General features: G+C 42.3%; 1 protein-coding gene across 1 annotated transcript in view; it reads left to right on the top strand.

Annotated features, from left to right (window-relative positions):
- The first annotated feature begins 213 nt into the window (after window positions 1–213).
- Window positions 214–23,038, top strand: part of LOC129705416 (nuclear factor of activated T-cells 5-like) — a 129,397-nt gene continuing 106,572 nt past the window's right edge. Inside the window, exon 1 of the mRNA XM_055648971.1 lies at window positions 214–575. Coding sequence (XP_055504946.1) covers window positions 503–575 — 73 coding nt within the window. The 5' untranslated portion in view covers window positions 214–502. The remainder of the gene's footprint in view (window positions 576–23,038) is intronic.

A 23,038-nucleotide genomic window follows, 5' to 3' on the forward strand; every position in this document is an offset into this window, starting at 1 on the left:
CTGTGAGTGTGCAGAGACACCCATTCGGTCCGGTTCAGTGCTGCGCGCGCAGCCGTTTGGGCCGGTGGTTGGGGGGGGGGGGGGGGTGACGGCAGTGCGCATGTGCGTGCTGGTTGACGATGGGTGCGCGCGTCGGTTGGCTAGGTCCGCGCATGCGCTGAGTGTGGGCCGAACGTTGGCGATGGAGACGGAGTGGGGGCGGGGCGTCGAGTGACTGAGTCAACGACCAACTCGCGATCGCCCAGCACTTGTGTGGAGATGCGCACAAGGACATCTGTGCAGCACCGCGCAACGCACAGTACGCCAAGGCATACTGTACTGTACTCTCGCTTCACCGAGGACCAAATGCACACACATTGAAACACGAACATTTATTTCCTTTGCAAGGAGAGTTTTAACGAGACGAGGCTTTGACTTGACCCCGAATTAAAAGTAATACGCAGATTTTTTTTTTTAACAATCCCGTCGGAGGAGTCTTAACTCTTCCTCCCCGTTCCAGGTGATGCCCTCTGATTTCATCTCGCTCCTCAGCGGGGATTTGGATCTCAATTCACCGAAGAGTGCGTATTCCAAAGGTAAGGGGATATTTAATTACCTATTTTGTTCACTTCTTGTCCTCAGGAGTGATGTAGAGATTGTATGTTTTGAGGTAATTTTTTAAGGTTTCCCACCAAGCTATAGGCCGTAACTGTGGAATAGCTGACAGTTATGGGAAGTACATTTAGATCTAGATTTAATTTAATACACGTCATTTCTAGTACACTTTATATTGGGAATACATGCGTGGGCTTTTTAACAAAAGCGTCATATAGGAAATTAAATATTTTCAGTTTGTATTGAATCGTTCCTTTCTACAAGCAGCCTAACTTGATGAGGAAATATGTGATTGACATTTCTAACCACCTGTCAGGGATCGCAGCTCAGGCCGAAGACAAATGGGTAGGCTGTTCCACCACAATCTGCTTCTTTTGGTAGGTGCGTTTGATATTTACAACTTAAATTACTTGTATCACTGATTTGTACCACTGAGGAACCACGTCACACTACAAAAACAAAACTGCAATTCTGTTTGGAAAATGGTTCAGTTTTGTTTCTTTATTGCAAACATTTAACGTCTATTATTTTTCATATGGGCTAATTGTAGATTGGGGAACTATTTAGTAGTGAGATTAACTGTGGGTAATGAAGCATAAACAGAAAATACGAGCACCAGTCAGCAACATTCATCATCTGTAGGGAGAATCGAAGCATTAAAAGTAAAAAAAAAAACAGAAATACGAGAAGCAGTCAACAGGTCAATCATCTGCGAAAAGAGAAGCAGAACTGACGGTTAAAACGAAGACCCCTTCATCCTTACTGGAAGAGCAAAAAGCAACATATTGTCAGTTGCCTAGAGGAGAAGGTTTGAAGAAAACAGGAACAAAAATCACATGGGGAAAACAAGTAAGCTTTCAAAGACTGAAGCTTTCAGAATTGTTGCTTTGGCTTGAAGTGTACCAAATGTTTTACCACATTTTAAGAAAGGAGGAAGAGAGGAAATTGAGAACTAACACTGGTTAAATACTGAAATCTTAAATGAAGGAGCAATTACTAAACAACTTGAAAGGTATATACCTGCTTCCTGGGTTATGAATAAACAGACATGGAAATCCAACTTTACTCATATATTTTAAAAAGTATTTTTCAAGCCATATATAATGATAAAATCTATTAATATTTTGATGAGGTATATATTCCAGTACTTTAATTATGAGTAGTGTGAGGGTGATTATTAAATGGAATAATTATAGCAAGTGTATGTAGAGCTCTTCTATTTGTGCTGCTTTAGAAAACAGGTGTTACTGATATGAGGAGAAATTGACATGTGAACAGTTCATAACGTGGCGACTGCCAGCAATGGGATTGAGCATGGATTTATTTAGTGTCAATTGGGTTTGACGCATCTACTGGATTCTCTTTAGGGTGTAGCTTCTTGAATAGATAAGATTTTAAATAAGCTCTCTGAGGAAGTTTAAGAAGGAACTGAAGATACTGGAAAAGGTAGACCCGAGGTAGACAAAAGGGTCTGAAGAAGGGCCTCGACCCGAAACGTCGCCTATTTCCTTCGCTCCATAGATGCTGCCTCACCCGCTGAGTTTCTCCAGATGTCTATCTCTGAGGAGGTTGGTCAGCTGAGTAAAGCACATGGAGTTAGGCGTAATGAACCAACATGGGTTGAGAATTGGTTACTGGAAGCAAAGAATATAAAGAAACAGATTCACATTGGGTTGGTAGGTTCTCACTAAGGGATAACTGCAGGAATTGGGGCATATAAAGTGAAATTATCAATTTTGGTGTACAAAACAGAAAAGTGAAGTTATTTTTAAATGGCAAGAGATTGAATATTGTTTTCATTTGAATGGACTTGGATGTTCTTGAGCATAACCCACTGAAACCTAACATGCAGGTACTTTAGGAAGGCAAATTATATGTCTGATTTTATTACAAGAGGATTTGAGCACAAGAATTAAAATGTCTTGGTGCAAATATAGGGCCTTGATGAGGTTGTACTTGGAGTGTAATTTTGATGGTCTTGCCTACAAAAGGATATACTTGCCATAGTGCATAGATAGCAAATGTTTGCAGGACTGGCGAATGTACCATATGCAAGGAGATTGAGTGGATTAGGCCTGTATTGAAGTTTAGATGAAGGGGAGGACATTTCATTGCAACATCTACAATTGTCACAGAGCTTCACAGATTGAAAACAAGAAGATATTTCCAATGGCTTTGAATCTAGGACTAGGGGCAGTGCCCCCTGATTAAAGCTATTTAAAACTGAGATGTTGCAAGATTTCTTGATGGTGAATCTTTGGAATTGTCAATGTGGAGGATTGTAGAGGCTCAGTCATTAAATTCAATCAAATAAGCAATTGATGGACCTATATATTAAGAGAACCAAGGGATATGTGGATAATGTAAGAAAATGGCGCATTTGTGGAACATCAGCTCTGTTTTTGATGATTGGTTAAAAAGGCCAAATGGTCTACTGCTGCTGCTATTATTTTTAGTGAATCATAATATTGTTCAGCACCATCACATCCATTCTGACCTTTGTTCTTATGTAAATTAATTGAAACTCAAATGTACAGCCACAGCTTTGATGAGGGAGGGATGGAAAAGAGGGTGTGGGGGGGTGGGGGGGGGGGGGGGGGGGGGGGGGGGGTGGGGGGGGGGGGGGGAATGGGCAGTCACCTAACATTATGTTCCAAGCACTGCGAAGTGTCAAATGAAAGATGGTGTGCTGTTCCTCAGGCTTATGTTAAATATTGTTAGAGCAATAAAATATACCAAAGATGGAAGTCATAGTTGGAGTGAAATAGATAGTTAAAGTGCACATGGAGCTCAAAGTTGCCTTTGCATGCAAACTGGAGAAAGACATCTACATTTGCATTTGGTTTCTCCATCATAGCTAAGATCACATGTGCACCAAATGCAGTACAGGTTGAAACTCTCTTTTCTAGCATCTTTGGGATCTGACTATGGATATTGTACCTGACTCTCTTCCTATGAGCAGGAGAAGTGTTCTTTTTAAATATAGTGTAATGGCCATTTGACTAGTTTTGTGTGTTATTGATGATGGCATGTGTCTTTAAGTTTTAGACTGCCCGTTGTGGGTGGGTTTTATGATGTATTTTTGGGCGTGTTTGGGGCTAAGTTTCTTGTGCAGAAGCTTAGTTGTTAGTTTAGTTTGGAACCAGCATGGGGAAGGTTTACCCTTTGACCATGCGAAGTGTAACGGAGACACGGGAAGTTTTCTAACGTTTAAAGCGATATGCTGGAGTTCGATGTAGATTATAGTAACTAGTCGAAAAGTTTGGATGTACCTTATTGTTTTTCATCAACAATAAAGAATTTATTAATCAAAAGACTGTGTTTTTGAAGACTTGTCTGTGAAGAAGCTCTGAAGGTCTCTGACGGTGAGCTCGCATGCGTATAAAGACATTCCCCTTAACCATGCTGTCCATTTAGCGGCTAGAGGGAGTAATCTCTTGAACGATATAAAAATCTGCCGCTACATATAAACTTGGTCGGGTGATATAAGAATTCCGAGAACTCTCTGTAATCCCAAAGTTTCCCTAAATCAGAATGGTGTCAGCTGAGATCGCTGTTGGCTGTGATTGCAGAGGTTGCACTGGTAGGTTAGTTAGCTAGCTACAGATTAGTGCAGATCTTTGCTAGTTATGTCTTGGTTAGAATGTTTTAATTAGTTCTGATTCAAAACATACCAGACTATGAGAGATTGCTGGACCTGAAAATTTCAACCATTGCACTAAATGGGAAGAAGTGTAAGTGATTCACATGGAGGGGATAAATGGACTGATATTGCACCTTCTGTGGTTGCATGGAAAGGTGTTGTGAGAAGGAGAATGGTTAGTGGAGATAGAAGGGGAAGGAATGGTATACATTTATAAACAAGTTCAGGAATACCCCAGTTGGCCCCTCAAGCCTGACCTGCTATGTAGTAAGAACATGGCTGATTATTCTTGTTCACAAAACCATTTATTTTTCCCCATATTTCAGGTACTCTTGTGGCTTACATTTCTCTCAGTCTCCATCTTGAATATATTCACTGATTCTGCCTCCATTGCTCTCTGATATAGAAAATTCCCAAGATTAAGTACTGTTTGGGAATAGAAATGTCTCCTTATCTGTGAGTGTATTACACCACTGCTTATTCTGAAAGTATGCCCTCTTTTTCTAGTTACACAAAGCAAGGGACCATTATTTCAACATTCACCATGTCAAACCACCTCTAACTCATTTTTATTTCTGCAAGATTTCCTCTCTGTTTTCTATACTCCAATGAATAGGTCAGGCCTGCTCAATCTTGCTTCATACGTCAACTCTGAATCAAACTAGCGAATATACTAAATAACAAATATACTAAATAAACTACTATACAACCATATTACAATCCTTATTGAGGATGACTTCCATCCCACTCGGAGCCCAACGGTCCAGGAAATCCCTTGGGGTGCCCTTGGACAGGGCGTAGTCCCTCTCAAGTACCACCTGGGTGTGGACGGATGCCCGGAAAAGAAACAGGCAGCTGGCTCGGGCAGAGCCCTCTTCCACCTGGTGCCGTGACTCGTGGATGGCCAGCTTGGCCAGGCCCAGGAGCAACCCAACCAGGACATCTTCGGCCCCACCCTCTCTCCTAGGCACATGGTGTCCAAAGATGAGGATGGTGGGTGTGAAGTTCAGCCAGAAGGAAAGCAGCAGCCCCTTCAGGTATTGGAAGAAAGGCTGCAACATCACACACTCCATATACACATGAACACAGACACTTCCAGCCCGCAAAAGTGGCAGGCGGCCGGCGAGTCTGAACCACGAGGGAAACGGTTTGCAAGGGACTCCTCGATGCAGTAACCTCCACCCCAGGTCCCTGATGTAGAGGAGCAGAATCCCTGCATTGAGGGACACCCACTGGGGGGCCCTCTCGCGACCAAACGGCAACTCTGACCACCACTTTGTGTCCGGACGGTGGACCAGGGTGAGGAATTGCAGGATGTGGAGGAGGAGCCCGCACTGGACACCACTCCCTGCATGGCAACCAGCTAGGAGGGGATCATGGTGTTGAACGCTGAGCTGTAGTCTATGACTACCCGCCCCCACCCATCCCGGGTCCCCCTTTGTTCTCGGCGGCTCCCCCACGCAACGCAGCCCATCCACTTCGGCACGTCTCCACCCCGAGGCCCCGTCCTCGGCCCGACTTTGTTCGAAGCTCCAACACAACTTCGTCTGTGGGGGGACTCTGACTTATCCTGAGTGAGATTGACATCATTGCTTTACCTTCAGGAGTTTCATTGTGTTTAATGAGTTTGGGAGTTAGTTTCTTATTTACGGACATCTACATTTGAAACTTGAAATCAGAATTATCCTGGCAAAGTGAAAAATGGGGCCAGGTGCTTCCCTACAGGAAAACAATAACAAGAGGAAAACCATTCTAAATCACTATTGCAGGTCTCTCATTATAGTGTGCTATTGGCAGACTTTAACTGGTGTGTCCTGAACAAGGGATTGAATTGGAGAGTAAGAAATAACAAAGTCCTTTTCAGATTGTTATTTTTATTTCCTTTTGAATATAATCAACTTTTGGGTCACAATTCTATGTGATCCTAACTATCGCAATTAGATAGTTAGATGTAATGTATTAATCTAGAAAGTAAATTGTAAGCTGTTTAGGTTTATAGTCATTGGCTGAATGTGATCTTTTCCTAATGTCTGTCTGAAGAAGGGTCTCGACCTGAAACGTCACCTATTCCTTCGCTCCATAGATGCCGCCTCACCCGCTGAGTTTCTCCAGCATTTCTGTCTACCCTGTTTTCCTAATGTAAGATCAGTGGTTGTCAATGAATGGCAGTTGTGAGAGGAAAGCCTGGCTGATACTTCCTTCCCTGAGTAAGCAATTGCAATCCCCATCATGAATTTGTGTACCTAACAGCTAACTTAGCACAAATCAGGATTTGGACTAGTGACCTTTTTGTTTATGGTTTTGTTATGCAAGAAAGTTTCAACCTCTAAATACCTATTCTCAGAAAAAGAAGAAAAAAATGGTTGAATAATATGGATGATTATTACCGTTTTCATGTATCTTTTGATTTTGAATAGTGGAATCGTGTCGGTAATACATTTGTAAGTTGGTAAATAATCATGGCTATTGTGTATTTTTCCTTGATCAATAAAAATCTTGGGAGGGATTGGGGGAGGAAGTGATTGTTTTGTTATCCCAGTTGTAGATCTCAGCATTATGGTAAACCAGACAATATCAATAATATACAAAATGATCTGAAATTCCACGTTGATATAAGCCTTTATTATATATTTTTTAAAAAGGAAAGAAAATCGGCAATCTGAAAAGCTGTTCAGGTAATCTCTGTACACGTGACAATAATAAGCCTAAACATAATTGAATTTCAAGCTGTCTACAAACTGGAATTGTAGCAATAGCATCAGTAATTGTTTTATCTGCATTTTGAGTCTTTGATACAAAAGTAAAAGTGAAATATTGTACACATGAGATGCTGATAATTTATTGGCATCGTGATCCCTTTATATTATTCCATTATAAATATTGCCATGCAGCTGACATTTGTGGACAGAGAACAATTTAGCCAACAGTTTACGACTTGTTTTCACATAGCCTAATCGCAATCCAATGGTCTGTGTTGCTTTTGCTCTTTATGAACTTGATGACTGACTTGTAGTCAATTGCAAACCTAATTGAGTGGGAGGTTTACAGCATTCTTAAAGATAGAATTGATCTATAGCTTTTGTTCAACGATGTTGCACTTAGGTGATTATTCCATTTTATAGAAAAGAGCTGAACACATCAAATCATTAGTTGTTGGTTACATCCAGTCCAACACCAGTTTGTTTCCAGGAATTTACGGGAATGTATTATTGCCATTTTTATTACAAATAAATAAACAAGATTTGTCATTTCAAATGTTATACTTGTACACTGCAATCACTCTTTTTTAATGCAGTGGAATTGAAAATGATGTTGGTGGCAGATATTTGAGACAGGAAAAGATACAAGACTCCTGTAACAAAGAGGGAAAGGTTAGTTGCTAGGGAACGGGATCAACCAAGTGCGTGGATGTTGCATGTTTAAAAATAGCTGCAGTGTGATATCTGAACAGCTATCAGTTTGTTCATAGTGATAATGCTATTGAATCTGGTTTCTATACTATTTTGTATGGTGTTATAAATAGTTATCTATCTTCAAAGTTAACTTTTCATTGTATCCTTTTCTATTTTTCACTTTTCTTTAAGATAGATATGCCATTTATTGTCACTATACATGTACAGTGAAACTGAAAGCTGCTCGTACTCAGTGCATACATACAATTTAGCACAACAAACAAGAAACAAAAAAAAAAACAGAAGGGAGGATGGGGGGGGGGGGGGGGGGACATGTATACATATATCATATATATATATATACAGATGGAAGTCCGTGTTGGGCGGTGTAGTCAGTGCATGTGTGAATTTGAATTTATGGTAGATATAATTCTCGGAAAGCAACTATTCCTGAGTCTGTTTGCCCTGGATTTGATGCACCTATAGCGCCTTCCAGAGGGCAGCAGGTCGAACAGTCCAAACGCAGGATGGGAGCTGTCTTTGATGATCTTCTTTGCCCTGCTAAGGCAGCGGGAGGTGTAGATGTCCATCAGGGAGGGGAGAGGGCAGCCAATGATCCTCTGCGCTGTCCTGGTTACCCTCTGAAGCCTCTCCCTGTCTGCCATGGTGCAGCTGCCATACCATGCTGTAATGCAGTATGTCAGCAGGCTCTCGATGGACGAGCGGTAGAAGGTCAGCAGCAGGTTAGAGTCCAGGTTGTGCTTCCTGAGGACCCTCAGGAAGTGCAGCCGCTGCTGAGCCTTCTTGATGACCGCTGTCGTGTTGTCCGTCCAGGAGATGTCGGCAGCGATATGGACACCGAGAAACCGGAAGGTGTTGACCCTCTCCACACACTCGCCGTTGATGTGTAGGGGGGCTAAGTCGGTGCTGTGCCTCCTGAAGTCGACAATGAGCTCTTTTGTTTTCCTGGTGTTCAGAGCCAGATTGTTTTCTGAGCACCAGGTTGTCAACTTCAGGACTTCCTCTCTGTAGGCTGCCTCGTCTCCCTTCGAAATAAGTCCGACCACAGTAGTGTCGTCAGCAAATTTGACGATGCGGTTGTTGTTGTGGGCCGGACTACAGTCGTAGGTGTAGAGACAGTATAAGAGGGGGCTTAGCACACAGCCCTGTGGGGAACCGGTACTTAACCTGCGAGTGGAGGAGAGGTGGGGGCCGAGTCTCACAGTCTGGGGCCGGTTGGTGAGGAAATCCTTTATCCAGGCACATGTGACAGTGGGGAGGCCGAGAGTGACCAGTTTACCAATGAGAATGTCCGGAATGATTGTATTAAAGGCTGAACTAAAATCCACAAAGAGCATCCGGACGTAGCTCTGCCCCTGCTCCAGATGGCTCAGCACAGAGTGGAGAGCTACGGTGATGGCGTCTTCTGTGGATCTGTTTTGGCGATAGGCGAATTGGTGGGGGTCGAGGTCTGGTGGTAGATAGTCCTTAATAAATATGGAATAGTTCTAATGAAAAATGATGCAAGGAATATACTTGTGCTCAGCACATTTTTGAAGAGCATATGTTTAGCAATCCTTGCTGCCAAGTATATTGAAGATCATCAATTATAATACATTTCTTCACAATACGTTGAGATGTGCTTTGTGATAGGACGGGACATGCAGGTCATGTTGTAGATGGCTGCGTCAGGACCTTATAGATTATTTGCACTGTGTTGCTTCTCCACGTGGTCTGGGGCTGAACCTCTGGATCGGTGGAAAACCATGGTAGTTATTAACATAGAAAATAGTAGGTACAGCACATGAACAGGCCTTTGGCCCACAGTCAATGCCAAACATAATGCAAAGACCACCACCTACATATTATCCATCAATTCCTTGCATATCCATATGTATATCCAAAAGTATTTTAAATACCACTAACCTATCTGCTTTAACCACCACCCCTGTGCATTCCAGCCACTCACCACTCTCTGTTTAATAAAATAACTTGCTTGCACATCTCCTTTAATCTTTGCTGCTCTCACCTTAAAGCTATGCCTTCTAGTATTAGATTTTTCCATCCTGGGAAAAATATTCTGACTGTCTACTCTATATATGCCTCTCATAATTTTATATACTTCTGTCGGGTCTCCCAGCAACCTCCGGCATTCCAGAGAAAACAATCAGTCTGTCCAACCTCTTCCTGTACCCAATACTCCCTAATCCTTTTGGTAAATCTCCTCTGCACCCTTTCCTAAGACTCCACATCCTTCCTGTAATAGGGTGACCAGCACTGCACACATTACTCCAAATGTGGCCTAACCAAAGGCCTATAAAGCTGCATCATGACATCAAGAGTATTTTATTGTCAATAGACAATAGGTGCAGGAGGGTAATTCGGCCCTTCGAGCCAGCACCGCAATTCAATGTGATCATGTGATCTGGACTCCCCCCCCCCCCCCCCAACAGGAACATGTTTCCTTCCTCTAGCGTGTCCAAACCCTTAATAATCTTATATGTTTCAATAAGATCCTCCTAATCTCCAGAATATACAAGCCTAGCCACACTCCATTCTCTCAGCATTTGATAGTCCTGCCATCCCGGGAATTAACCTGGTGAACCTACGCTGCACTCCATTAATAGCAAGAATGTCCTTCCTCAAATTAGGGGACCAAAACGGCACGCAATACTCCAGGTGTGGTCTTACTAGGGTCTTATACAACTGCAGAAGGATCTCATTGCTCCGATACTCAACTCCTCTTGTTATGAAGGCCAACATGCCATACGCTTTCTTCACTGCCTGCTGTACCTGCATGCTTACTTTCATTGACTGACGAACAAGGACCCCCAAATCCTGTTGTTTTTTCCCCTTTTCCCAACTTGATACCATTTAGATAATAATCTTCCTTCCTGGTTTTGCTACCAAAGTGGATAACCTCACATTTATCCACATTAAACTGCATCTGGCATGCATCTGCCCACTCGCCCAACCTGTCAGGATCAGTGACATCAGTCTGAAGAAAGGTCGCTATCCGCAACATCCATTCCTTCTCTCCAGTGATGCTGCCTGTCCCGTTGAGGTACTCCATCATTTTGTGTCTACCTTGTGTTTTATTGTCATTTGTCCCGAAATGGAACAATGAAATTCTTGCAGCAGTACAACAGAAATGTAAACATAGTACTCTGTAAACACCATATCATACAACAAAAAAGCTTAGTATATAAAAATACAAATAAAACAATAATATTAGTGCAAAGACAAAAACAATCCCCCAAGTCTATACAGTTCTGACTTTAGTTGAAGGTTGTAGTTTAATAGCCTAATGGTTGTTGGGAAGAAGCTGCTCCTGAACGTGGAAGTTACTGTTTTCAGGCTCCTATACCTTCGTCCCAATGACAGGTGTAATGAGAGTGTGACCAGAGTGGTGTGGGTCTCATGCTGGCTGCCTTTCTGCGGCAGCGAGTCCTGTAGATCCCTTTGATGATGTGGAGGTCAGTACCTATGATGAACTGGGCAGTGTTCACACCACTTTTTGCAATCTTAGTTCTTGGGTGTATGAGTTGCTGCACTACACCGCGATATAACCAGTCAATATGTTCTCTACTGTACATATGTAGATGTTCTGAATCTTCTCAATAGGTAGAGACGTTGATGGATTTCTATTGGATTCCATCAATGTGCTGGGTCTTCAGATCTACAGAGATGTACACGCCCAGGAATTTGAAGTATTTAACTCTCTCTACCACCTTCTTGTCAATAAAGATATATTTGTGGATCCTCGTCCTTCCTCGTCTAAAGTGAACAATCAGTTCCTTGGTTTTGCTGATGTTGCGAGCAATGTTGTTGTTCAAGTTCCATTCGGTAAGTCGATGTAATTAATTGTATATTTTCCCTTTACATTTGACCTCCCAAAGCGCAACACCTTACACCCATGACCCTAGCAATCTTGGTGTTACCTACAAACCTACCTGCCTGAATATTGTCCTTTCACTACAGACCTTTGTCTTGTATCAGTAATCCAGTTCCAAATCCATGCGACCAAGTCGCTATTAATCCCATGCATTTTTACATTCTGGGTCAGCCTGACATAGGTTACTTTATTAAATGCCTTGCTAAAACCATGTGGGCAACATCCACTGCCTTACCTTCATCACCTTCTCAAAAAAACTCGATCGAGTTAGTAAAACCCAGTACAAAGCCTGTCAAGATACAAGATAGATTTATTCATCACATGTGCCAGATGGCACAGTGAAATGAAATTCCCATACAGCCATACAATAAAAATAAGGGACACAACACACTATAGGGTTTGACATAAAACATTCCCACACAGCAGAATCAAAGTTTTCCACTGTGTGGGAAGGCACCAAAGTCAGTCTCTTCCTCCATTGTTCCCCGTGGTCAGGGCCTCCCCGTGCCCTCCGCAGTTGCCGCTACGGGCAGCCCGATGTTCAGGACCGCTCGCTGGGGTGTTGTAAGTCCAACGTCGGGGCTGCAGGACGTCCTCAGCGGCGTGGACACCAGAGTCGGCCCCCTCCTACTGGAGTCGGCGGCTTCCAAAGTCCGCAGGCTGCGCCGGGTGGATACTGCTGCTGGAGACCCTCTGCAAGGCGCCCCAGGACTGCGCGATGATGGTCAGCGCTTCCCACGTTGGAAGCTTTCCGCACCAGAGCTCCACGATGTTGGAGCAGCGGCTCAACGCTTCGGAGCTCCAAACGGCGACCCGGGTAGGTATCGCCCGTTCCGCGGTGACTCCAGCGCTGCACCGCCGCTGTAGCAGCCCCGGTCCGGTTCCCGGTCAGAGTTGATGGGAAGATGGATGGAGCCAAATACACGGCAATCAAGGAAGAAAACCTGTTAGAGTCTGCAAAATACTTGAGACTGGGGCGGAGGTTCACCTTCCAGGAGGACAACGACCCTAAACATACAGCCAGAGCTACAATGGAATGGTTTAGATCAAAGCATATTCATGTGTTAATGGCCCAGTCAAAGTCCAGACCTAAATCCAATTGAGAATCTCTGGCAAGACTTGAAAATTGTTGTTCACAGACGCTCTCCATCCAATCTGACTGAGCTTGAGCTATTTTGCAAAGAAGAATGGGTAAAAATTTAAGTCTTTAGATGTGCAAAGCTGGTAGAGACATACCCCAAAAGACTTGCAGCTGTAATTGCAGCGAAAGGTGGTTCTACAAAGTATTGACTCAGGGGGGCTGAATACTTTTGCACTCCACACTTTTCAGTTTTTTATTTGTAAAAAAATTTGAAAACCATGTGTCATTTTCCTTACACTTCACAATTATGCACCACTTTGTGTTGGTCTATCACATAAAACCCCAATAAAATACATTTACGTTTGTGGTTGTAACGTGATAAAATATGGAAATGTTCAAGGGGTATGAATACTTTTGCAAGCCACTGTAAAGAGACAGATGGAGCTTTAACCCTTGCTAGTTCCCACATTTACATCTTTGATTTGGGAAAAGAGAGTAGAGTTAAAGGAGAAGTTATTGTGTGCAAGAGTGTAATGGTGCATGTACCTGGATTAGGTGTAATTTCAAGAAGTGAAATGTCCTTGGGTCATCCTGGTGAGAGGTGAAGGTGTAGAGGCGAATCGGGTGTCCAAAATGAAGATAAGCCACTTGGGATCAAGAGATTGGAAAGTGTCAGAGGTAAGCAAGAAGCAACTGGACAAGGAAAGAAATAATCGAGAGAGACACACGAGGAACCGCAGGTGCTGGGGAAAAATGAAGATAAGCCACTTGGGATCAAGAGATTGGAAAGTGCACCCCCCTGCAGGAACTATACAACAGGAGGTGCAACTCCAGAGCAAACAAAATCATGAGAGACCTCTTCCACCCCTGCAACGGACTGTTCCAGCCGCTACGGTCAGGCAAACGCCTCCGTTGCCACGCAGTGAGAACGGAGAGGTTGAGAAGGAGTTTCTTCCCAGAGGCAATTCGGACTGTAAACGCCTTTCTCACCAGGGACTAACTGTACAGAACGTTTTTCCTTCTATTATTTATTATGTAAAATAATATGTGTGTTATGATTGTGTTTATAATTTGTTTTGTTGTTCCGCGAGCATTGCCACTTTCATTTCACTGCACATCTCGTATGTGTATGTGACAAATAAACTTGACTTGACTTGACTTGACTTGAAAATGATAAAACCAGAAAGTAAAAAATTGTTCTCTGTGAAAAGGAATAGGTTAGAGTAAAGTGCCTAACATGACTGCCCTGATTGAAGAGTAAGAAATTGGCTATGCAGGTTTGGAGGCTATGGAGGAAATGTTTCCTTATGAAATGAGGTCAGTATTAGTATTGGAGACTATAGTCAGATGTGGGATCAGTGAATTATATTGGTTGATATATTAGCTTCTACCCCGGATTCGCCGACATTATCCACCTTGGAAGTGACAGCAGGTGAGAGAGGAGAGAGCCCCATGCTGATCGAGCACGTTCTGTCTGTGTGGGTACATTGAAGAAAGTGCTGTCCTCGGGGGCCACAACGTGAGCCATAACTACAGCCATATGAACTAATGAAGAAGAGCTCGCTGATGCAAACTAGTGAATCCGGCTCCTCGTTTTAAAGTGAAATGACGCAGTGCTGGAGTAACAGCTGACTGAATCAGTCTGAGGAAGGGTTCCTACGACACCTAACCATGGGCTCCAGAGATCCTGACCCGCTGAATTACTCAGCACTTTGTGTCCTTGTGGTGGGTGAAGAAGGGCTCGCTGGCGCACCTTGCGAGTCGGGAGTGGGGTTGGAAGCTGGGGGTCTAAACAGCCAGAGAGACGGTGCGAGCTGGGGATGGGTCGGCAGGCCTGTCCGCTATATCCAACATCTGTTATGTGGGTAATTAAAATGAGGGTTTACGGTATTGTTATTGCAAAACAGGACAGAAGATGAGAGGAGAGAAAGAGCAATCATCACTCGTAATGCCATCTGTGGCTGCTAAGGGAATTTCAACTTGAGTCCTTGTAATTTTGCCTGGATTTATAGGGGTGGGCGGATCATCGGTTACCTGAAAATCTGTGTTTCTACTGTAAATATGGGGATTAAGTTTGAGAGAGTGATAGAAGTGGAAAAATTGAGATGGTCAATGGAATGTTGTCAGTTTGTGAAGAGTAGATCAAGCGAAGGTAAGAGGCAGTTGTCCAAGTGGATCAGCAATTCTAAATTTGGGATAGAACGGGTCCACAGTCCAGGATGAGGACCTCTAGCTCAGCCGACCTCAGTTCAGTGGGCACAGGAAGAAGAGCTCAACATCATGTCAGACATTTTCCATGGCTGACTGGTATCTCTTGGTTATCTGCATAAGCTAGTCCTGATGAAATTAGTTTCCACACTGTTCAAAAGTTCAACATTGCACAACATTAACAACAACTTGCATTTGCAGTCTTTAACATGGTAAAATATCACAAGACACACTGCAGAAGCATTATTAAATTGCGTACTGAGTTACTCATTCAGGAAGATGGTAATTAGTAGCAGGAGTAAGCCTATCACTTGCCAACCTTGCCCTGCAAGACTGCACTGCCATTTAATAAGTTTATGGCTGATCTCATCATAACTCTATCACTGCATACCTCTGCTTCCACCATCGTTTAAGAAAGGAAGTTCTGAAGACTTGTATTCAAACTATGGCCCAAGATTCTAGTTTCTCCAATAATAGAAACCGCTTTGTGTAAGACTTTCTGCCCCATCAAGACCTCTCAGGATCATGTTTTGGAATTTAGAATTACAGCATGAAAACAGGCCCTTCAGCCCACCGAGTTCGCGCTGACCAGCGATCACCACGTACATTAGCATTATTCTACACACTAGGGACAATTTACTGGGGAAATAATATCCTCATGTTCTTTAGTCATTTAAAAAAACTGTCAGAAGAGACTTTTGTGATTTATTTATATGATTTGGCATGAACTCTGGGAATTGATTAAAAAGATGGCTAAATGGATAAAAAATAATTCTATCCTGAGTGGTGTGCCTTGGAGCTTGATGATTATTTCAGACCAATGGGGTTTCTCATTATTTGATTTACTTTGAGCCTGAATCCAAATTGATAGGTCAAATGTGCAAATGAATTCACTTTTGAACAGAGACCAGTTTCTGATGAGAAATAATTATTTGAATAAGGTTGAAATTTGGGTTTAAAAAAAATGGCAAATTAATGGCGTACATCTTAAAAATAACACACAAAAAGGAAAATATAAATGGTGTTGAAAATTTTTGGGATGATGCTGAATGAGATCTAAGAGTCAGGGAATATTAACTGTTCAACCCATGACCAATTTTCAAGCCTTGTATTCCAGGGCAAAATAGGTTTTGAATACCAATCACTGATGCGTCTTGTTTGTATAGAGATCTCAATGCCCAGGTTTAGTGGATAGGAAACTTGTTGTGGTAACCATCCATTCTGTAATTGTACATGTGGAATAAGAAGAGGAAAGATATCGGATGTGATTTTTGGATTGGAATCAAATTCTTAGCTCTTTATTTTGAACAATTCTGGCAATTACTTTTGGTCTGATACCATTGTTTGACCTTGGGTACATAAATGTAGGACTGGACCAGGTGTTGAATTCCTGGCTAATGAAACAAAGTTTTGCACATAGTGATGAGAGGTTCCTCGTTTTACATGTTTTGGTATATCATCGGCAACAAGGTTGACCAGTATACATTTGTCTACATTAATGATAAATACATATGCTAATTGGCCATTGTAAATCTTTAATGTAAGTGGGTAGTAGAATTAACGGGAATATGGAGGAAGAGGTTAAAGGGAAAATTGATAGGGGAATGGGATTACTCGAGGCAGCAGAGACTAGATGACTGCCTCTTTGATGTAAGAAAATGTAGCAACATGGTATATGCACAGATAAGCTAACATCCAAAAGCTATCTGATGTGGGTGTCATCTGGTTTTATTATCTAAAAGTAGTTGTTGATCATGAGAATACTTCATGAAGCAACTGAATATCTCTTTCATATAAAGACAAAAGTCAGAGATGGGGCAGTAATTATTCAATTACAATATAATGACTAATTTTTAGGAAATCTTGTCGCTGATATGAATTTGTTGTGAAATGTAATGACAATGATTTTATCTATTTTTCCAACTCATCTGTTTAATTTGCTGTACAAATTTCTATCTTTGTATTCCATCCATTATTTATCATTTATTTATTCATTTATTGTTTTATTTATTATCCATACCTCATTGACCTTTAGCAGGGAGTGGTGTATCACAATCTTCAACCATTGCCCTCTTTCTGGTGAAGGTACTCAGGATGATGTAGTGGATGGAATTTCAGGCTTTCCACCCAGTGACAATGAAGGTGGCAGTTATATTTCCAAACCTGAAAGGTGTGCAATTTGGAGGGCTACCTGCAGTTTGTGGTATTCCCATGTACCTCAGCCTTTGTCCTCGTTGACTGTAGAAGTCTTGGATTTAGGAGAAACTGTTGAAGAAGAATCAAGTTTCTGCAGTGCTGTTTTTTAGATGTGCACACTGTTGCCATCGCATGTTGGCAGTGGAGGGATTGAATGTTAAGGGTAATGTTTCAGTTGAAGGATGGGATACAACTGAGGGACAAATACTGGTAAACGTATTGAGAATAATTCTGCTATTCAGAGTAGTCTGTGACATCACCTGTTCATCTGAGAGGGCAGAATGTGTGTGATATCCTTTCTTAAAGATGACACCTTCAATAGTCATCGTGAGTATCATCTTAATTTTAAATTTCAATTTGCGCAGGATAAGCATCCGAGGCCTCTCTGAAAAGCCAAATCCTCGAAGAGCACAAAAAGAGAGGGTCAAAGAGGTTTATTTTTCTCTTTGATTGTGCCTCGTAACTTCCCTCCTCTCATCTTAAACCTATGCCCATTTAGTATTTGATATTTCCATCTGGTAAAAAGACTTTGACCACTATCCTATCTATCCCTCTCATAATTTAAAACATTTCTATCATGTATGCCTTCAACATCCTATGCTCCAGTGAAAACAAAGCAAGTTTGTTGAACTTCTCCTTATAGCTAATACACTCCAATCCACACAACATCCTGGTGAGCATGCTCTTCTGCATGCTCTACAAAGCCTACACTTTCTTTCTGTAATGCAGCAACCGGAACGGAACACAGAACTCTAACTATGTCCAAGCTACAGTTTTATAAAGCTGCAAATGCGTTGCCAACCTTTATACTCAATACTCCAACTGATGGAAGCAGCAAGCAGTATTCTTTACCATTCTATCTACTTTCAAGGAGCTATGGACTTGCAACCCAACAAATATTAAAGCTCTCAAGGGTCCTTCCATTTGCTATAAACCTTCCTCTTGCATTTAAAAAAAAATAAAAAAAATTTACTATTAATTTATTGAACATGTTAAAAAATACAAACACAAATAAACTTGTAAGCAATAAAAAAAAGAAAAGAAAACACAAAGGAAAACAAACAAATAAGTAACTCAAATAATACAAATAATATCGTTCCTGTTCAAAAGGGGTAAGAAGAAGTTCAAAAACTTTTCTGGTCCTACCCTCTCTTATTTTCTATACATTTCCATGGAAAAAAACAAAATAATGGGAACAAATGGACCCAAAATCTGTTGAACAGTCCACAAACAAGAAATAACCAAACAGAAAAGAAAATCACTGGTCCAGCTCATAACCATTCAATCTTTTGTTTCTGAAGAGTGTTTTTAATTTGAATAGAGTCTTACATTTTTTCAGCTCATCATGGCAGTTATTCCAGAGACTAACACCCTTTGCTGTAACACAATTGAGTTTTGCATTAGTTCTTATTGCCGGTTTTTCGAATATATAGGTTCCTCTCGGGTTGTGTTTGCTTTCTCTCCGTTGGAACAACCCCTGGATATTACAAGGCAATTGCTGATTAGCTGCTTCGAACATAATTTGGATAGTTTTACAATCTGTCAGATCTTGAAATTTTAATGTTTTTAGTTTGATAAATAATGGTTTTGTTGATTGTCTGTAGGTGGTTTTATGTATAATTCATATTGCTCTTTTTTGGAGGATGAAGATTGGATGTGTATTTGTTTTGTATTTGTTCCCCCATACCTCCACACAGTAGATCATGTATGGGAGTATGAGGGAGCAGTACAACATATACAGACAGGGAGGCTTGATTTAGTAGGTCTCTGGCTTTATTCAGTATTGCAATTGATTTGGATATTTTGGCTTTAATATAATTTATGTGAGGATTCCAAGTTAATTTGTTGTCAATTGATACTCCAAGGAATGCATTTGACTTGCATACACCACCTCACACTTGTCCGGATTAAACTACATCTGTCAATTCTCCATCCAAATTAATAACTAATCAATATCCTTCTGTATCCTTCAACAACCTTTCTCATAATACACAATTCCACTTTTTTTATGTCATCTGCAAACTTGCTAAGACTACTTTCGTTTTTGTCCATGGAGGACTTCAGTTATGAAGAGAGACTGGATAGGCAGCGATTGGGAAAGAAGCTGAAGAGTGGATCTAGTAGAGGTGTACAAAATTATTCCAGACATGAATAGAGTAAGTAGTACAAACTTCTCCCCATAACAGAAGTATATAAGAATAGGGGGCATGGATTTTGCATAAGAAGTGAGAAGTTTAAAGCAGTTCGGAGGAAGAATTTTTGCAAGCAGAGTGGTTGGAATTTGGTATGCACTGCTTGAGTGATTTGTGACAGTAGGTTCTCGTGCAACATTAATTTGAGATGAGCATTTGAGATGCTTATGTGTAAAAGCCTTACCTGTCAATTGGATTAGTATGATGTTCAATCAGATGAGGCGAATGGCTCTGTGACTGTTACTGGTGCCAGATCAACACTTCCTCCATTTATATTGGCACGGGCACCACCGAATAGACTATATTTGTAAATAAAAGGCTTTGCTTTAAAACTATAAAACATCCAGAGAAAGCACTAACAGCAGACTCAGGATGCTAAGCATTCTGCAATGTTTTCCAACTAAGTGAATCCATTTACCATTCATCTGCTGTGTAGCGTTTTTGCTGGGGTTTTTTTTTAAATGCTGCATGAGTTTATGAATTGCTGCCTTGGGTGTAGTCGTGTGGATATTTTTTTGAAATGGACTGTTTTTGCTTGAGAAAAAGAACATAGTGTGGTTCAAATTAATCATGTTTGTAGTTGTTAGGTTAATTACATTATTACCATTTTCGACTGCCTCTAGTCTTAGGACAAATATTTGCTCTCGGGCATGATTTGATTTAGTAAAAATTTAAATACACAATAATTGCGAGGCTAGTTTTGTCCCTTTTGCAACATATTCCTAAAGTTTCTGTTGAAAGGCTTGCTTTGTGGGAAGTCTTCCATAAACACTGGTTCCTAAATGTAGATGTATCAAATGTTTACAGTACATCATTGAACTCTGAATGGAAATTGCTGAAGCTCTGCCAAAGAACAGTTTTAGCTTTGGTGTTATTCCAGAAATAGTATAACACCAGCACATGTTGTTGTCAATTAATTTAAATTTTCATTTCAGTTTAAGAAGTAGTAAATTTGGCAATTAAAATCATAAAAATCTTGAAACCTTTATCAATAAATTACTTCAGGGAGATACAATATAATTTATAAGTTATATGGTTAGCTATAACAAAGTATTTACGAAAATGCATAACTTTTGAACCACAGTTTGACCTACTCCATGAGCCTTTGCTCTGTCTAACTCCATCAGCATATTATTCTATTGTGTGGTCATTTAGCCCCCCCCCCCCTTTGAAATAAAATCTATGTTCATCAAAATACAAGTAAAGGTATAGGGCCAGCAAACTGCTTGCTCTCGAGTCCACCCCAGCTTTATCTTCTATTAAAGACTATGCACTGACATCCAGAATCCAGAGGTTCAACAACACCAGCCCTCGGAATCCAGGTCAGGCAAGTGCAGGAGTGTAGGGAGCTTTGAGCTCGGATCACTGTGATCGGGCTCACCAGGTTTTATTGTTTTTGATTAACTTGTTTTGTGCTGGGTGCAACAAATTTTTGCCTCAAAATGAATGTAGTTTTTTTTGGAAGATAGACACAAAATGCTGACGTAACTCAGCGGGATAAGCAGCATCTCTAGAGAGAAGGAATGGGTGACGTTTCGGGTCGAGACCCTTCTTCAGTTTTTATTAGTCCTGCAACAGACCTTTATAAAAAAAATATATTTCATTTCTAAACTTGAAAGACAAAGTTTGCTTTTGCCAAATTACCCATGTTTGTGAAGCATATTCGTAAATGCATAGGTCACTTTCAGAGATGAAACAGAACAGGAGATTTGGGGAAATGCAGATTTGTAATTATTGGCCTGCTTTATTTGTATCTTATAAAACGTGACATTGAGCCTTAATTGACTGAAGTTTTTCCTCTGAATTTATATTGCAAAAAGTTATTTTGCAGATAGACTTTCCACAAGTATGTCAACCTTGCTTATCAAAGTAAACATTGGGAACTAACATGTTCACCCTTGACCCGTGGAGTAAGAACAACACCTAGATTGAAATAGCTAACGATTAGTGAATGTTTTAGTTGATTAGATCGATGTCGAGATTTGTAAATGGATGTTCAGTTGCACACAAAGGCAAAGTTTGAATTGAAGGACAGCAAATGCACTTTGATCACATTTGTATCAAGACATGAGAAGAATTCTAAAATGCAATGGTATAGAGGAAAGCTGATGTTTTATTCATTGAATATTTAGAGATCAGCAGATAAGTAAAAACAATGACAAAAGTTCATGTGAACATGAAAAATCATAGAAACATAGAAAATAGGTGCAGGAGTAGCCATTCAGCCCTTCGAGCCCGCACTGCCATTCAATATGAACATGGCTCATCCAAAATCAGTACCCCATTCTGGCTTTCTCCCCATATCCCTTGATTCTCTTAGCCCTAAGAGCTAAATCTAACTCTCTCTTGAGAACATCCAGTGAATTGGCCTCCACTGTCTTCTGTGGCAGAGAATTCCACAGATTCACAACTCTCCGGGTGAAACAGTTTTTCCTCATCTGAGTCCTAAATGGCCTACCCATTATTCTTAAACTGTGACCCCCTACTCCCACAACATTGGGAACATTTTTCCTGCATCTACCCTGCCCAATCCTCTGAATTTTATGTTTCTACTAGACCAAGTGCAGACCCGCTGGGTCTGTTCCCCCAACGTGCGGTTGTGGGGGTGGAGGCGGCATGCAGCGTCACACACTAACTATCTCCCCCCCCCGCACTCACGCTAATTACCCCCCTTGATATAATATTAATATTATTAATTTGCTCCTTTTACCCCATAACCACCGTATCTACTGACGCATAGCCCCCAACTTGCAGTCACATCTAGAGGGGGGGCGGGGGGGGGGGATGAGAGTGAGGGCAGATGAGAGAGAGGGGCAAGAGGGAGAGGAGGGGGGGCAGGAGAGAAGGGAGGGTGGGGGGGTGGGGGGGAGGGTGAGAGTGAGGGGTAGAGAGGGGGGTGCTGAGGGGGGGTGAGGGAAAGGGGGGGGAGAGAGTGGGGGGGGGGAGAAGGGGGGGGGGAAGGAAGGGGGGGAAAGGAGGGGGGGAGGAGGTAGTGTGGAGAGGGGAGGTGAGGGGACGGGGAGGGAGGGGGGGGAAGGGAGGGGGGGGGGGAGGGAAGGGGGGTAGGGTGTGTGTGGGGGAAGGGGGTTTAGGGGAGGGACGGTGGAGGAGGGGATGGAGTGGGGAGGGGGAGTTGGGGGGGGGGGGGAGAGGTGGAGGGGGAGAGAGGGTGTGCTGAGAGGGGAGAGGTGGGGAGCAGGGAGGGGGAGAGGGGGTAGGGGTGTGTGTAGGGGAAGGGGGTTTAGGGGGGGGGATGGTGGAGGAGGGGATGGAGTGGAGGAGAGGAAAAATGGAGGGGAGGGGGAGGGGAGAGGGGGAGAGAGAGAGAAGAGGGGGAGAGAGGGGATGGAGAGGAGAGGGGGGAGTGAGGGGGGTGTGCTGAGAGGGGGGTGAGGTGAGGAGAGGGGGGGGGGGAGGAGGGGGAGAGGAGAGGAGGGGGGAGAGGAGAGGAGGGGAGAGAGAGAGTGCCTTTTTATTTCAACCCAAACAACCATTTGCAGGCATGGCTTTTTTACTTTAACCATATTTTCATTTTCAAACCACATTAAGGGTGCTTACTCATAGTTGTGTGGACATTTGTTCAGTTTTATTCACAGCTCAGAGAAACGTGATGCTCTGCCTTCCTCCATCTTGCAGACACTGATTGAGGCACACCACTTCCTGGTTTTATAGCCCCTCCCCCCTGCTGCCAGCGGGGGCAGCAGAGAGAATGGGGAATTTTGTAAAATCATTAATATCTCTGTCATATTTAATTGACGGGGAAAAATCCTCGGCACACATACGGCGGAGGGGGGCTTTGAGCGAGGTGGCCAAAAATGACGGCCGTAGGTGGCGGCG

Source organism: Leucoraja erinacea, chromosome 17 (assembly GCF_028641065.1).
Source record: "Leucoraja erinacea ecotype New England chromosome 17, Leri_hhj_1, whole genome shotgun sequence".
NCBI classification, from domain to species: Eukaryota; Metazoa; Chordata; class Chondrichthyes; order Rajiformes; family Rajidae; genus Leucoraja; species Leucoraja erinaceus.